The 15,212-nt window shown below is 42.8% G+C and overlaps 2 protein-coding genes, 1 long non-coding RNA gene and 2 other non-coding genes across 5 annotated transcripts; 1 reads left to right on the top strand and 4 right to left on the bottom strand.

Annotated features, from left to right (window-relative positions):
* Positions 1-820: 820 nt before the first annotated feature.
* LOC146685638 (uncharacterized) lies at positions 821-1,771 on the bottom strand. The gene is made up of 3 exons (XR_014916745.1): positions 1,260-1,771; positions 987-1,110; positions 821-868 (listed from the first exon to the last, which is right to left on the bottom strand). It is a non-coding gene; the product is annotated as an uncharacterized LOC146685638 (long non-coding RNA).
* A 3,697-nt stretch (positions 1,772-5,468) lies between these two features.
* trnas-cga (transfer RNA serine (anticodon CGA)) lies at positions 5,469-5,550 on the bottom strand. Its single transcript has one exon. It is a non-coding gene; the product is annotated as a tRNA-Ser (tRNA).
* A 575-nt stretch (positions 5,551-6,125) lies between these two features.
* On the bottom strand, positions 6,126-6,197 carry trnag-ucc (transfer RNA glycine (anticodon UCC)). The gene has a single exon. It is a non-coding gene; the product is annotated as a tRNA-Gly (tRNA).
* Positions 6,198-6,557: 360 nt separating this feature from the next.
* LOC146685635 (transcription factor 7-like) lies at positions 6,558-8,495 on the top strand. Its single transcript, XM_085441579.1, has 3 exons — positions 6,558-7,317; positions 7,453-7,557; positions 7,695-8,495. The coding sequence occupies exons 1-3, from the start codon at positions 7,228-7,230 to the stop codon at positions 7,827-7,829; spliced, it is 330 nt and encodes a 109-aa protein (XP_085297705.1). The 5' UTR covers positions 6,558-7,227; the 3' UTR covers positions 7,830-8,495.
* A 4,969-nt stretch (positions 8,496-13,464) lies between these two features.
* LOC146685634 (uncharacterized) lies at positions 13,465-14,875 on the bottom strand. Its single transcript, XM_085442426.1, has 3 exons — positions 14,645-14,875; positions 13,770-14,598; positions 13,465-13,679 (listed from the first exon to the last, which is right to left on the bottom strand). Exons 1-3 carry the CDS (start codon positions 14,873-14,875, stop codon positions 13,465-13,467), a joined length of 1,275 nt encoding a protein of 424 aa, XP_085298552.1.
* Positions 14,876-15,212: the final 337 nt, after the last annotated feature.

Here is a 15,212-nt window from a genome sequence, read left to right as displayed (position 1 = left end):
GAAGCGCGAGCTCCAGGTGAGACTGCACAGAACAACAAGTGTCCTTAAACTGCATCAACTGATGACTTCTCACAATTTTATTCCACTGTGTGTTTTTATCATTGAACGTTTCTGTCTTCAGGTTTCTCTCAGACCAAGATTGAATGTGATGACAAGGGTGATGGATGGTGTGACATGTGCTGCTGGCCCACAGAACCAGGTGAGTATGCTGTCCATGTGCTCTGCAACAATGAGGACATCCAACACTCTCAGTTAAGATTAGTTTTCATGATTGTTGCCTCAAGGCCTGAGATCATGGTGGTGGGCTTGTGATGGACACACATGGCTGAAACCTCTCCTGTAGAGGCTAAGCCCAGGCTTGAAACCACTGGGGTGTTCGTTGGCGGGGGTGACGCGATGTCACTGGTATACATGAATTTATTAAACTTGATACAGTCCAATAACTCCAGCCTTACTCATCTTGTCCTTCAGATTCTTTATTTCTAGGATTTAACAGCAGCGCAGCGGTCACAAACTGTTTGCTTCCTCTCGATCAACAACACAGCTGCCGCTAATTACGTGTGTCTACCTTAAATATCTTCACAAACTCAAAATGTGACCTCTAGCACCAAACGCTTGCTGCAGTTGTTGGTGTCAGAGGTGACACACAAGGTATAGCACAGATGTCGTTATATTGCTCCAGCTGTGTATTGCTAGCTGTGGGGAGGCTTTTTATCTTGTTTACAGCATCTCTCCTGAGCAGGAAGCTCTGCCAGCCCAGCTCGGCTCTGAGCCAGACGTTATAGTATGAGTGGACCAAGATGATGGTGCTTCCCATCATACTCCACTCGCCAAATACACTCTCTGATACACCACAGCACACGGCAACCTGGTGAGGTAACAAATCACTGACAGTGAGGCAGAGACAGTGCTGATGCATTACATGACAGTGTTGGTTTACAGTCAGAACTTAGCAAAGAGTTGCTGTACGTGTGTGTGACACATACCAGAACCTCCAGCAATCTGTAGGTCCCATTTACACAATATATGACTTCATCCATGTTCTCCACTGGAGCTTTATGAAACTCCTCCACCATGAAGAGAACAACAGGTCAACAGAGTGCCAAGCACCTGGCGGTAGAGTGTGTCAGAGTTATTATGGAATTAAAAAACAAGCAAATATACATGTTTAATTATTATTGGCCTGAACTGTTTGGGTAGAGCAAGTTTAAACTATTTAATTTAATGTTTTTGCACACTGCGATGCGGTTGTGTGTTACCTGGAGAGAGGTGAGGATTGAGGAGGAGATGATGATGAGAAGCCAGAAGTCCGTGTGGAAGAACTGGCAGATCATAAAAGCCATGTACGCTGGAAAGATCAGCAGGAAGGGACAGAGAGAAACTGCACGGAAGTGCTTCCACAAACTCCTACGGGACGGGCAGCAAAACCAGCGTATGAGAAAGCAGTCAGGTTGATAACAGGCTTTGCAAACACACATTCAGTCAGATTACATTTATTGATGTCAAAAAGACAAACTGCCTGTTTAAGAATGAAGAAAGAAGGACAGTACACCGTAGTATTACTTAACTTATGATGTTAGCATGAGTTGTACTGATGACCATAGATAATGAATTCTGTGATAATTAACTAACTGCCCATAGTTATTAATAGTTGTTTATGATCAGTAAAAAATAAAACAAACAGTGGGACACAGAGTTTTCTTAAAAATAAACACATGAAAAAAGTCTTTGGTATATTATCTTAATTGCCTCTAGATGCTCCCAGGGCTAGGACTCAGCTATCTCCAGCATGGACTGCAGGATGGAAGCAACAACAATAAAGAGGATGATAGAGAGGAGGAAGGCTCTGTGGATGACCTGCAGCTCAATGAGGCCAGTTTGGACAGCAAGGATTAGCAAGGTGATCCCTTCAGTCATCCCCCTGCACAGAGAGGAAACAAATTAGAGCAACACACCACAATTATATGCCTTGGCTTTGCACTCAAGTTGGAGATCATATACACGTTTATCCAGACTTGACCTTTGGGTATACAATGTCAATTATTTTATCCTATTAGACAGTTGTGTGAAATGCAGACATCCTTAAAGAACAGTGTAGTAGCGGCCGGTAATAAACCAGTCCTCATAAAGGAACAGTGCTCTTTAATAAATTCAGCACAGACTTTACATCGTAGAGGTAACAGGGAGACACAACAAGTTATCAGTTAGCCATCTAACTATACTCTAACTCTAAAACTTTTCCAACTCCACTTTACTCTTATTTCACGACACCACCCTCTAGTGGTGCAATATGGTACGATCATTACAGGACAACATCTCCTCTCTCTTTATGAAAAGAGTTCACCAAATAGCGTAGTACAGAAATAAAGTAATTCACTGTTTAGCAAGTCACACATACACTTGTGAACTTAAATGTCGCAATAGTTATACCATCAGAATACTACAACTAGCAAAGTTTAATAAGCCTGAAACTATATTGCACTCCTACGTAAAATGAAAAGAAATTATTATTCCAGTTTTTCCATGACAATTTTTTCTTAGTGCATTGGTGGCAGAAAATCAGTTCTTTTTAAACTCAAGATAGAACAAGTAATAACATTTCTCTAATGTTCTTTTTCAAGCAACCTATTATGCTACAATATAGTCTTTGTGCCAGCGAGGCTTGTACTTGACGCGTGGCAGTCTTCTGGCAGTAGGTGAGCCAGTCTGAGTGTGGTGCAGCCTAGCAGCTCAGTAGGTAGAGTGGTGGCCCCATGATTGGAAGGTCGGGGGTTCGACTCCACTGAACGGCTACCCTGAGGTACCCCTGAGCAAGGTACCGTCCCTGCACACTGCTCCCCAGGCGCTACACTGGTGGCTGCCCACTGCTTCACTGGGTGAATGGGTTAAATGCAGAGGAATTATTTCCCTATGGGGACTAACAAGCTCACTTTACTTACTTTTACACAGTGTCAGCGTTCTTTTCAGTCACTGGGCGACAGCGTGCTAGATGAGTGGCATTCCAACTCTTTCCATCACTCAGCAAGAAGGCATTCAAGCCTTTGGCTTTTGTTACTGTTACAGGAGGGGTAAATCTGGGATGTCCTTTGGGAACATGGTGGGGTTTCCTTATCCTCACACTCTCTCCTGGTAGAAAAGAAGGTTTCCGTGCGTGACGCCTACCATCAGTGTAACGTTGCATTTTCAACTGATATTTCTGAACTGAGTGACGTGCAACGTATCCAGTGGAGACACAGCAGGAGGCAAAGGGAGTACATCCAGTATAGTACGCATCTTCCTGCCACACAGGAGTTCTTAGGGAGAGGGAAGTAGAGGGAAGTAGTTGCATGCGGTGTTGCACAGTAAACTTAAAGCCAATCCAGCACAGTCGCCTTCCATGGTTTCGACTGCTGGATTGATGTCTGGATACAGGTGCGGAGGGCACGATGAAACCGTTCGATTGCTCCGTTTGCAGCTGGGTAGTAGACAGATGTTCTGCTGTGGGAGATGCCTCTATTCTGGAGGAATGAGGTGAACATTACAGAGGTGAACTGTGCACCATTGTCAGTTATGATGTTCTCTGGGTTGCCATGACGACTAAAGACAGATGAGAGGAACTGAATGACATCATCAGTAGTAGCATAAGGTGAAAAGGCAAGCTCAGGCCATTTGGAGTAGTAGTCAGTCAATGTTATGACGTATCTACAAGCAGGTATTGCAGTATCAAAAGGCCCAACAATGTCAAGACCAAGTTTTTTCCACGGTCCATCAGGCAGTGGGACGGGTTGGAGAGGAGCAGGATTAGTATGTGCAGTTTTGTCATTGGACTGGCAAAGGAGGCATGAGGTTATGGCAGACTGAACTTGTGAGTCCATTTTTGGCCACCAGTAGAGATCTCTTAATCTTTGTTTTGTGCGCACAATGGTGACTTTCATGTGCCAGTGCAATCAGTTTAGGTCTCACTGAAAGTGGTGCAATGAGCCTTGAGCCTCTGAGAACATAATCACTTAGGGTTGAGAGTTCATTACGGATTTTGTAGTAAGGTGCAAGCGTGACATCAAGTGCTTTGATTGAGGCAGGCCAGCCACTTTGTATTTGTGAACGCAAAGCAACCAGTTCAGGGCAAGTTGAACAGGCAGAGTCAAAGTCCGCAACTGGAAGTGAGGACATGGCAGCAGAAACTTGGGCTACCATTTCATGATCTGAATCTGATGTGGAATGGGAAGAAACGGGCAGGGGCAGGCGAGAGAGACAGTCAGCTGTATAGTTCTGAGAACCTGGGCGGCAAATAACATCATAGTCAAAACACAGGAGGCGGGCAGACCAGCGGGCGATGCGCATGCCAACCCTATTAAACCCTTTGGTGCTCAGCAGCGTTGTCAGAGCTTGGTGGTCTGTCCGCAGAGTGAAACGTCGGCCCCACAAATACGTTCTCCATTTCTCTGCAGCCCACACACAAGCATAAGCTTCTTTTTCAACAGTTGAGTACTTTTGATCTGTTGCAGACAGTGTGCGGTAAGCAAACGCCACAGGTTTTTCTGTGCCATCAGGTTGCACTTGAGCAAATACAGCACCAAGCCCATAGTCACTTGCATCAGTAGAGATCACAACACGCAAGGCAGGGTCAAACAGTGCCAGTGCAGGACTATTCACCAGGAGTTTTTTTACTTCTTCAAAGCTCGCTTGTGCACCTGAAGTCCATGTGAAAGTGTTCTTGTCGTTAGCACAGCCACACATAGGGGCTACAACAGTTGCAAAGTTTGGCAAAACTTGGAGTACCATGACACCAAGCCCAGGAAGGATCTCAAACTGAGGGAACTGAGGAGGATTAAAGGGGCAGCACAGCAGCGTTTTGGAAAATAGTGTAAAGGCTTTTCAGGAAGCATTTAGGACGCTGTGAAAATACTGAATTTGAATAGTGGAGGCTAGAAGTAGTGAATGTATCCTTCCTCTCTATCATTAGATGGAGAGAGTGTACAAAGGCCGGCATAGTGGGTCTGTGGCCACTCTTGCTTGCGCTTTTGCGTGTCCGTCAGCCAGCTGTGGAGAAGAGCAAAGTTTTTACATGCAAAGAGCTGAAGTGAAAAGCAGTGCTCCAAACAATGAAATGTGTCCACTCTTTGTGCTTTTCATGCAGTAATGTTTGATGTTTGAAGCTATTTCTGCTGTTGTCCCATTCCCGGTGAAATCCGCTGTCCCTCCAATCCTCTTGCAAAGCAATCAGCATTTGTCAGACGCATCAGTCATTGGCGGTACTCAGACAGGATCCTGGATGACTACACGTCTGGGGTGGCTAAGAGAGCAATTGAAGGATGCCATGTTTACTGAATATGTGCCTAATTTTGTCAGGACATAGCTGGGTCCATTGCTTCTGCGTGCTCTATTTTCACAAGCAAAGGCCTGGCTCTTTCTCCTGGCACCTTCTCAGGTGATCTCCATGCTGTGGCTTCTTCTCAAATCAACGTCTGGACTGCCGCAAAACAGCTGACCGTTGTCGACAGGATTCGAACCTGTGCGGGGAGACCCCAATGGATTTCGAGTCCATCGCCTTGACCGCTCGGCCACAACAACCACATTTGGTTTTGGAACTACATACTTGAAAGACATACGTCTTCCAAGTCCTACGCCACACGTCTTTCAAGTAGGATGTGCACAACAACGGCCACGCTGGATTGTAAATGCGGTAGCTGCATGACTTTGGTGCGAAAGCTTGTGGTTTTGCAGTTCCGTGAGATCGGTGCAGCACAGCTGCGGTTGAAGCTAGCTGGCTGACATTAGCTTGCTTGTTTGCATGAACAGTAACACACACAGCTGATGATTTTGCCACCGCAAAGAGCTGATCAGTACATGGTTAGTAAAATGTTATCTTCATTCCAAACATTCAGCACAATATTTAAAGTGGGACTGGGTGTCTTTATGAAGAAGTAGCGTGTCCAATCACAGTGTCATGTAAGAAGGTATAGGTATGAAGTGATGAGAACTCAAAGCCTGTGTGAACAGTGTCTTTCCACAGCAAACGGTAGCAGCGAGGCCGATGAAGAATGCACCTGGCCTGACATTGTAAGCCTTTGCAGAAAGAGCGGAGAACGTTTTTAGTGTAAAACAGTACGCAGCCCACATGCTTGAACAGCACTGCGAGAAGCAACTGCGATGGCCGGGAATCGAACCCGGGTCAACTGCTTGGAAGGCAGCTATGCTCGCCACTATACCACCATCACTGTGAAAAACTGCAACATCACTGAGTCATTGTCCGGCTTATGAAGCTTTCAGGACAATTAACAAGGTGGGCATTGTGATTACTCGCTTGTCAGGTTCTAAACTGGTCAAAAGGTGGATCACTAAAAAGACTAGTGCTTTCATGCAACTGCACATTTAATCTCATCAGCAAAGCTTCTTTGCTACTCAAGTGTGGCCTCTCACGCATTTAAACTCTTGCGTGATTTTTAGCACCTTGACAGTCGCAATGGTCACGCGAGTTCTTCAGGTCACAGCAGACAAGGTGCGAATAGGTGTGAATCTGTCTTGGGACGAATCTGGGACGAGGACGTCTTTGGCTCCTTTCTCAAGTTATTGGACTTTGGCAAAAAGGTTTCACGCTTAATTAAAAAATGAGAGCAAGTGTCTGTGTCCCGAATACAAAGTGGGAGCTGGTTCCACAGAGAGGGGCCTGAAAAGTGATGGCTCTGCCTTCCATTGTACTTTTAAATCCCCTCGGAAGCCAGCAGTCTGAGAGCAAAGCACTCTGTTGGGATGATATGGCACTGTGAGATCTTGTAGACAAAATTGGGGGTGATTATTCAAGACCTTGTGTGTGTGAGGGCAAGTATTTGGATTTTTATTTGGGATTTAATTGGGAGCCAATGAAGAGAGAAGTCCATATGGGGGAAATCTACTCTCTCCTTCCAGTCCCTGACTGTGCTCTGGATGCAGCGTTTTGGAAAACAGTGTAAAGGCTTTTCAGGAAGCTTTTAGGACACTGTGAAAATACTCAATTTGAATAGTGGAGGCTAGAAGTAGTGAATGTATCCTTCCTCTCTATCATTAGATGGAGAGAGTGTACAAAGGCCGGCATAGTGTGTGTACCAGAGCAGGGCTGTGTGTAAAGCACAGCCAGGCAGCTGAACACTGTATTGTTCTCTATTTTGTCCTCTTTGAGCGCGAGACAAGCCACCACAGCTGGCAACACCTGTCAGTGAACACATTCAGGATGAAGATGGGCCATACGTCACGAAGCCTCCAAATGCCTTCATGCTCTATCTCAAAGAGCAGAGGCCAAAGGTCATTGCTGAACTCAACATCCCTGGAAGTGCAGCCGTAAATGCAGTGGTGGGACAGAGAGTAAGTGTGTAACTCTGCATACATTTATGCATCTGTTAATGTTGTCTGCTCATGTTTTTGCATGTGTCCCAGCTGTCCTGTAGTTATGTGTAGTAGCAGTGCTCACAGTGTGTTCTTATGATCTTCTGTCCACAGTGGAAGTCGCTTTCAAACGACCAGAAAGCCAGATATTTCAAGCAGGCTGAAACAGGACAGAATCATGCCAAAGAGCATCCAGCCTGGTCAACCAAAGAAAACTATGTATGTCCAAAGTGCCAACATGCAGTTCCTACATGTGTGCATCACTGCACTGAATGATGAAACAGTCACTGCACAGAGTTTGTATCAGCTAATGAAAACTCTGTGTTTGTTTTCCTCATTGGACTCCCCTGTTGCAGCCCTTCAGTTCCAGACAGAGGAAGCCTTTGTCGCAGACAGTGAGGAAGAACTGCTGTCAGTGCTGGAAGAGCTCGACCCCCTCCCCATCACTGCGCAGTCTCAGCAGCCCTCACCCACCCCTGCCTCTCCTGTAGATGCCTCTCAAACTGCATCAGTTCAACCCCGAGTTGAATTATTTCAAGACCGAGATGAGCCCATCTGTTTTGCTGAAATCCAAGAAGACATGTGGTCAGTGCTTGACTACCTCCCCGTCTCTCAGCAGTCTAATGTGCTCTCCTCTCCTCATTCACACAACTACTCGACTCCTAAACAAAATCTCATCTGTCCTGCTGATTCCCCTCCATCCAAACTGGCGTCCTCCCCTGTTGCATTCACTGAATTGCCGTCAACAACCCCCATCTTTTGCCAACTAATGAAAAACAATAATTTCATTATAGACGATTGGACTGATTTCAATTGAATTAAACTGTTACTCCTGTTATTTCAACATCTGTCTTTGTGTAAATAAATGAAAAAACAAACAAAAGATGCTTCTGTCATAAGTTACAGCAGGATGAAACAACCTTCATGTAGTTCTTGTTTTTAACACTGCAAACCTTCTTTAGTTCTTTTGTTTCCTTTCATATTCAGCACACATCTGTCAGTGTCCACTAACTGTCAGGGAAAAGCCAGATAAAAACACTGTGGGGTCTTTTGGGACACGTGCTCGTTGGGTTTACTCATAGATATCAGAAATGATCTGTTCTGTATTCAAAGGATACACGAAGGACGTTTGTATTAAATGCAATATAGCGACTGATCATATGCTGGTTTCTTTGGGGGCTTTTCACCACCATGTTACACAAATCCAGTTTCTAACTGAAAAGAAAATCCTTCACCATTTTCTAATCAAATTCCCTGGTTTCCCATGTCAGAGATGTCATGGCTGAAAGGATCATCGCATATTGAGCTCAAAGCTAAACTCTTGTGTAGGGCCTCTTTCCATGTTGCACCATTCATTTTAAAAAGTCCTGGTAACAAGAGACAGAGGTGACTTGATGTATTACAGTTACTTCCCAATTTACAGAAATGATGTGACTTCTGACATTTTCCTAGCAGGAAATGTGCTACTGTGGGACACTGAAAGAATAAACAGCAAGGCACGTTTTGTTTTAATAACTTTTCTTTACTTCATTTGTATGAACTAGGTTTACCTTACAAAATCTTATACTGTATATAATGTTTTATGTTTAATTCATGTCAATGTCAGCTCGTGTTTACTCGGGTGAGCAGTACCGGCCCACAAAGAGAATGCTCTTGGTGGGTTTATGTCGGATGAAGAAGATGAAGGGATGGTCAAAGAACATTTCAAAGCCCACACTGAGAAGTTGTTCAGAAAAAGAAGTTGAACCTGACCAAGATGAAATCCAAAATTGGGAATTAATTGTTTTATTGTATTATTTTTAATGTCACATATGGTGTTGTGTAATCCGTGTATGTATTATGTGTCTCTGCTGATGTGTTTCATGCCTCACTTTCATTTTACTGTAATTAGGCTAGTTTTAAGTTTCTTGAGTATTCTGATAAGGATACTGTGTAGTATGATTTGCAAATGAAGAGGAATCAATTAGTCTTAAATTAATTGACTAAGAGAAATGAAGCGTTGGAAGAATGTTATGTTGATGACTATGAGGTTTCTGGGGTTTATTCAATAGAGCAACAACTGTGTGGGATCTTTATACAAATTCTTATATTCTATTTAGAGCTTGCTTTAAAGTATGTTAGCAAAAAAACAGCGCACGCATTCGTTTTCACGATTTTTGTTCTTCTTTAGTCATTGGGTCTTTTTAGGTGGTACCTCCAGGTACCACAAGGGGAAATGTGGTGGATTTTTGTGTGATATGTATAACTATACACTATATATCTATGTGCACTGAACATATATATTTTAACTTTCATGTAGTCTTAAGCACAAGACATTTTGCTTCACCATGGTTTATTAAGGTGGTGCAGTAACAGGGCAGTTAATGCTGCTGAGAGTTCTCCTGCCTAACTCGCTCTCCAGCTAACTAACCTTCCCTAACGTCTTTCATGCAGCACATGTCTGTATCTATTTTTTCTACTCTTTTACAGAGCATCTTTTTGAGTGTCTTGATTTTAATTTGATCTAAAAGGGTTGGATCTCCACATCGTTGGTGGAAGAAGATTATCAGGATGGCTTCAAAATTTGCGACTACAGCCCCTCTTCTGTGGAACCAGCTTCCAGTTTGGATTCGGGAGACAGACACTATCTCTACTTTCAAGATTAGGCTTAAAACTTTCCTCTTTGCTAAAGCATATAGTTAGGGCTGGACCAGGTGACCTTGAATCCTCCCTTAGTTATGCTGCAATAGATGTAGGCTGCCGGGGATTCCCATGATGCATTGAGTTTTTCCTTTCCAGTCACCTTTCTCACTCACTATGTGTTCACAGACCTCTCTGCATTGAATCATATCTGTTATTAACCTCTGTCTCTCTTCCACAGCATGTCTTTTATCCTGTTTTCCTTCTCTTACCCCAACCGGTTGCAGCAGATGGCCCCGCCCCTCCCTGAGCCTGGTTCTGCTGGAGGTTTCTTCCTGTTAAAAGGGAGTTTTTCCTTCCCACTGTCGCCCAAGTGCTTGCTCATAGGGGGTCATATGATTGTTGGGTTGTTCTCTGTACCTATGAAGCACCTTGAGGTGACTTATGTTGTGATTTGGCGCTATATAAATAAAATTGAATTGAATTGAATTGTGTTAACTTGTGTAGTTACACAAGTTACACAGGCAGAATGCCGTGTGAACACTGTCTCCAGGTGGAAAACAGAATGAGCGATACACCTGCTGTCAGGCCTGCAGGGTTTCTCCCTGTGATGTTCTTCTCTGTCTTGTGGTTGACAATTTTTTTTTTTACTGGCACAAATAATTTGTGGGGCGTCTTATTGTGACACCTGATTGTTGTAGTATTTTTAAAATGGCTGTGCAAAAAAATAAAAATAAGAACCCCAGATGCATTGCCTGCATTTTTAGATGAATAGTTGTATATAACTTTATTATTTACAAAATTTTTGTTTAATTTTAATTAAAAAAAAATTACCACTTATATTTGCATTTCAAGTTATGAAAATAATTTACTAAACATGTCTGTGGTTTTTATAGTAAAGAGAAAATATAACTACTACTAGGGTTTTATGTGTTTGTGTGATTTCAGACCAGTTGTTTTAATAACTGTAAATTTGGACGTGTGAGGTTGTGCTGAAAAGAATGATACCAAGAAAGACAAGGTAAAAAAACAACAACAATCAAAAGCAGCCAAAAATGGCCAATTATATTTTGGACCTCAGAATATTGACCCAACAAATCATGAAAAATGAGGTTTCAATAATTGTTTGTGACAGTGCAGCTTTCTGGCAGTAGTAGTAGTCAGTACAATTTGATTTTTTTCTAACAAAAACAGTATGAAATTTAAGTTAGACTTGTGTTTGGAAATGAGCCCCCGCCCAGTGTTGTGTAGCTTTCTGGATTTTATACTTATTGGTTACATATTTATTTATTATACAGGCTATACAGTACACACATTTTACGTAACTGAAATGTTTAATTATGTGGGCTATAGAAAATAATTAAGTTATAGACCATATTTATATGAAACATATACTTAATGTATATTAATCATATGTAACACCTGCATATGTCTTTAAAACAAGGCTTTGATTTTGCCACCCCATTTGATTTCCATGCCAGCCTGGAAAAATTTCTCTAGATCCGCCCCTGGACCTGTCCTGGACCAGCAACACCAAATCAGTGACTAAAAGAGCTCAGCAGCGACTGCATTTTAAGAGACGACTGAAGAAGGTGCACATCCCCAAACCCATCTTTAATACTTTCTACAGAGGTACCATGCAGAGCATCCTAACCCGCTGCATCACAGTCTGGTATGAAAACTGTCATGCGTCCAATCGCAGAGCCCTCCAGAGGATTGTGTGGACCGCACAGCGTGTTATTGGCAGCTCTCTACCCAGTCTACAGGATATTTACACCTCACTGGGAAAGCCACTAGCATCATGGCTGACCCGCATCACCCTTCCCATCAACTGTTTACCACACTTCCCTCCAGAAGACGACTGCGTCATCAGGAGCAGGTCGGCAAGATTGTGCAATAGCATTTTCCCCCAAAGCAGTTTGGCTCCTGAACACCATGGTTCCCTCCTCCGCACTGAAAACTTCTCCACACACTTCTTGGACTACATAATACTCTCCTCTAATTATTATTACTATTATGATGTGAACATTTTGTGCACTTAAATCTTACTGTGCTAATGACCCCTGCATCAGCACCTTGTTTGGAATAGCAGTGGAGAAGACATAGATTCAATGCTGCAGACGTCTGAGCAAAGAAAGCTTCTAGAAGAGTAAAGACTAGCTAGAAGAATGAAGATTCACAGAGTAAATGTGAAAATTCATCACAGGGCTCTATGCACTTGATTAACTGACCATGAGCAAGTTTGCTAGTCTGGAGCATTCAGATCCACCACAAAGACTGTTCAGTGCTCACAGAAACTGCACAATACCCAAGAGCTGCATCTGAGCCTCTACAGGCCTTAAACAGCATGTTAATGTTCAAGACAGTTTAATTAGAAAAAGACAAAACAAGTATGGTTGGTCTGGAAGGGCCGACAGGAGAAAGCTTCTTGTCTCTAAAGAGAACACAACAACTCAGTTGAGGTTTGCAAATTTGCCCTTGAAAGCTTCTGGAGCAACATATTTTTAAAAGATGAGACTAAAGTGGAGGTTTGGTCATAATGCACAGCAGTAACTTCAGCAAAAATCAAACACAGCACAAACACCTCAAATCCACTGTCAAGCACGCTGGTTCAATTGTGGTGATTTGAGCTTGTTCTGCAGACACAAGCAATAAGCACCTTGCAGTCCACGAACTCCTCTGTATGCCAAAGTTTTCTAGAGTCAAATGTGAGGCCGTCTGTCCAACAGCTAAAGCTTCTCCTAAATTAGGCCATGCAACAGGATAATGAGCCCAAGCACAGCAGCAAATCTACTGCATGGAAGTCCAGACCTCAACCTGACAGAAATGCTGTGTATAAAGAAATGCTTGCAAATGTTGATGAATTGAAGTTATTGCTGCTAACTGCTGCTTCTGTAACCGACTCAATCATAGAATGATTATGATATTGAAAAAGACAAATGCCTGAATCCTAAATTGTGGATATCCTTTTGTTGTGATCTAAAATGTAACACTAAATGTGATTAAAACACTAAAAATCTGGACTCTTGGGCTCAACAACTGCAAGGATCACCAGCCCGAGGAAAACACAAAATACACATGACCCGGTGACAAAGACAATTCATTCTTGAATGAAGACATTGATCTGACTTTTTAAAATTTTGCCAATTGTGTTTATTATTAAATTATTGAGGAAATAGAAAGGGGGGAGGGGTTTTAAAGAAGAAGGTAAAGGAAAGGGATAGAAAGGAGGAAAGAGATAGAGGAGAGAAAACCCCAACAATCCCCTCTGAGCAAGCACTAGGTGCGACAGTGGATAGGAAAAACTCCCTTTAAAGGAAGAAACCTATGACAGAACCAGGCTCTAGAGGAGGCAGTCAACTGTCGGGACTGGTTGGGGGGTGAGGGTGAAAAGAGAGAGGGGGGGGGGAGGGAGGGAGATGGGACAGGTGATAGGAGTTAAAGGGAAACAGGGGAGGGAGAGGTGTCAGGAGAGAAAGGGAGAGAAAGGGAGAGGAGAGGTGAAAATTAAGATGGAACAGACGAGGTGACATTAGCAGTAGAAAAAGTAGAAAAAGTAGAAAAAGCAGGAGTGTCCCTCCTCCAGAAGAAGCAGAAGCGTTTTTTCTTCTTTTCCATGAGCTTTTCCACGAGCACTTTTTTCTCTAGGATGAGGGTTCTCAACTGATCGATTGTTTCTGCATTCTCCTGCTCAAGTCTCTTGCATGTTTTCTCCACTTCTTCTAATTTGGCTTGTTTGTCTTCGAGCCTTTCTTTCATTTCTTTAGATGTTGCCTCCTGCATTAGCTTTGCCTCGTGCAGCTCTGTATAACTCTGTTGTAATTTGTTGTGTGTGTCTTCCAACTGCTGACTTCTGCTCTCGATTTCTTGAAGTGAACACTGCAGGTCTTCGTTTGTTTTCTCTAGTTGTTGCTTTAGCACCTGCATCTCAGTGTTTTTGCACTTCACGTTGTCTGAAAGTTCCTCGACTTCTGTGTTTTTTCTCAGCATGTCATTGAGCTTACTCTGCATCTCTGAGCATTGGTTTTGCAGTTTTTCCTTTTCCTCTTCCAGTTCAGGTGTTTTGTAGTTCAGTTTGTTATAAAGTTCTTGCAGGTTTTGGTTTTTCCTCTCAAAGTCCTGGAGAATTTCTTTGTCTTCTTTCTGCTTTATTTCCTGTTGTTCTTGGTCTTGAAGCAGCTCTTGATATTTGTGCAGTGTTTCATCAAGCTTTACCTGCAGCGCTCCGTATTGTTCCTGCACACCTTGGAGTTGGCACTGCGTGTCTCTCTGGTCCAGTTTTTCTTTCTCTTCAAGGATTTCTTTATTCTTTTGCAGAGCTTCATCAAGCATTACTTGCGAGCCTTCGTTGTGTTTCTCGATGTTCTGAAGTTTGCAATCCAGATGTTTCTGTTTCATGTCTTGCTGTTCTTTCTCTTGAAGGAAATCTTTATTTCTTTGCAGTGCTTTATCAAGTTTTATTTTCAGCGCTGTGTATTTTTCCTGCACGTCTTCAAGCTTGCAGTCCGTTTGTTTCTGTTTAATTTCTTGTTGCTTTTGTTCTTGAAGCAACTCTTTATTTTTGTTCAGTGTTTTATCAAGCTTTACCTGAAGTGCTTTGTATTTTTCCTCCATGCCTTGGAGTTTGCACTGCTTCATGTCCTGTTGTTATTTTTCTTGGAGGAGTTCTTTAATTTTTTTGCAGAGCTTCATTAAGCTTGATTTGCAAGCCTTTGTTGTGTTTCTCCATGTCCTGGAGCTTGAAATCCATTTCCTTCTGTTTTATCTCCTGTAGCCTTTTTTCTTGAAGAAACTCTTCATTTGTGTGCGGTCTTTCATCAAGCTTTACTTGCAGCTCCTGATTCTTTTTGTCCTTCAGCACTAGTTTTTCTAGTGCTTTATCAAGCTTTGCTTGGAGCTCAAAGTTTCTTCCCTGCATGTCTAGGAGTTCCATTTCTTTCAACTTTTGAATATCTTCCTTTTCTAGAAGCTGGTTGAATGATTTGTCTACTTGATCAGGAAGTTGAATTTTGTCTTCCTGATCACAAAGAGGAGAGTTGGGCTTTACTGTTTTTTTCTGTTTTCTCTGAGACATGTTTGAATCTGTAAACTGTCACTCTGTTTATATCTGAATTAACTAATTTCAAGAAACTGTTGAAATTACCTGGACTGCCTCAGCCCAGGTGATGTAACATTAGCAGACAGAGGGTTTGATGTTGCAGAATCTTTGGAGCTGTGCCATGCTGAACTGAAGAGCCCAGCTTTCACCAAAAGGA

This window comes from Copadichromis virginalis, linkage group LG19 (genome assembly GCF_057382275.1).
Source record: "Copadichromis virginalis isolate Kocher_CV1m ecotype Utaka linkage group LG19, C_Virginalis_male_GT1.1, whole genome shotgun sequence".
NCBI lineage: Eukaryota > Metazoa > Chordata > Actinopteri > Cichliformes > Cichlidae > Copadichromis > Copadichromis virginalis.
The sequence above is the reverse complement of the archived record's forward strand: the minus strand, read 5'-3'. Positions and strand labels throughout refer to the sequence as shown.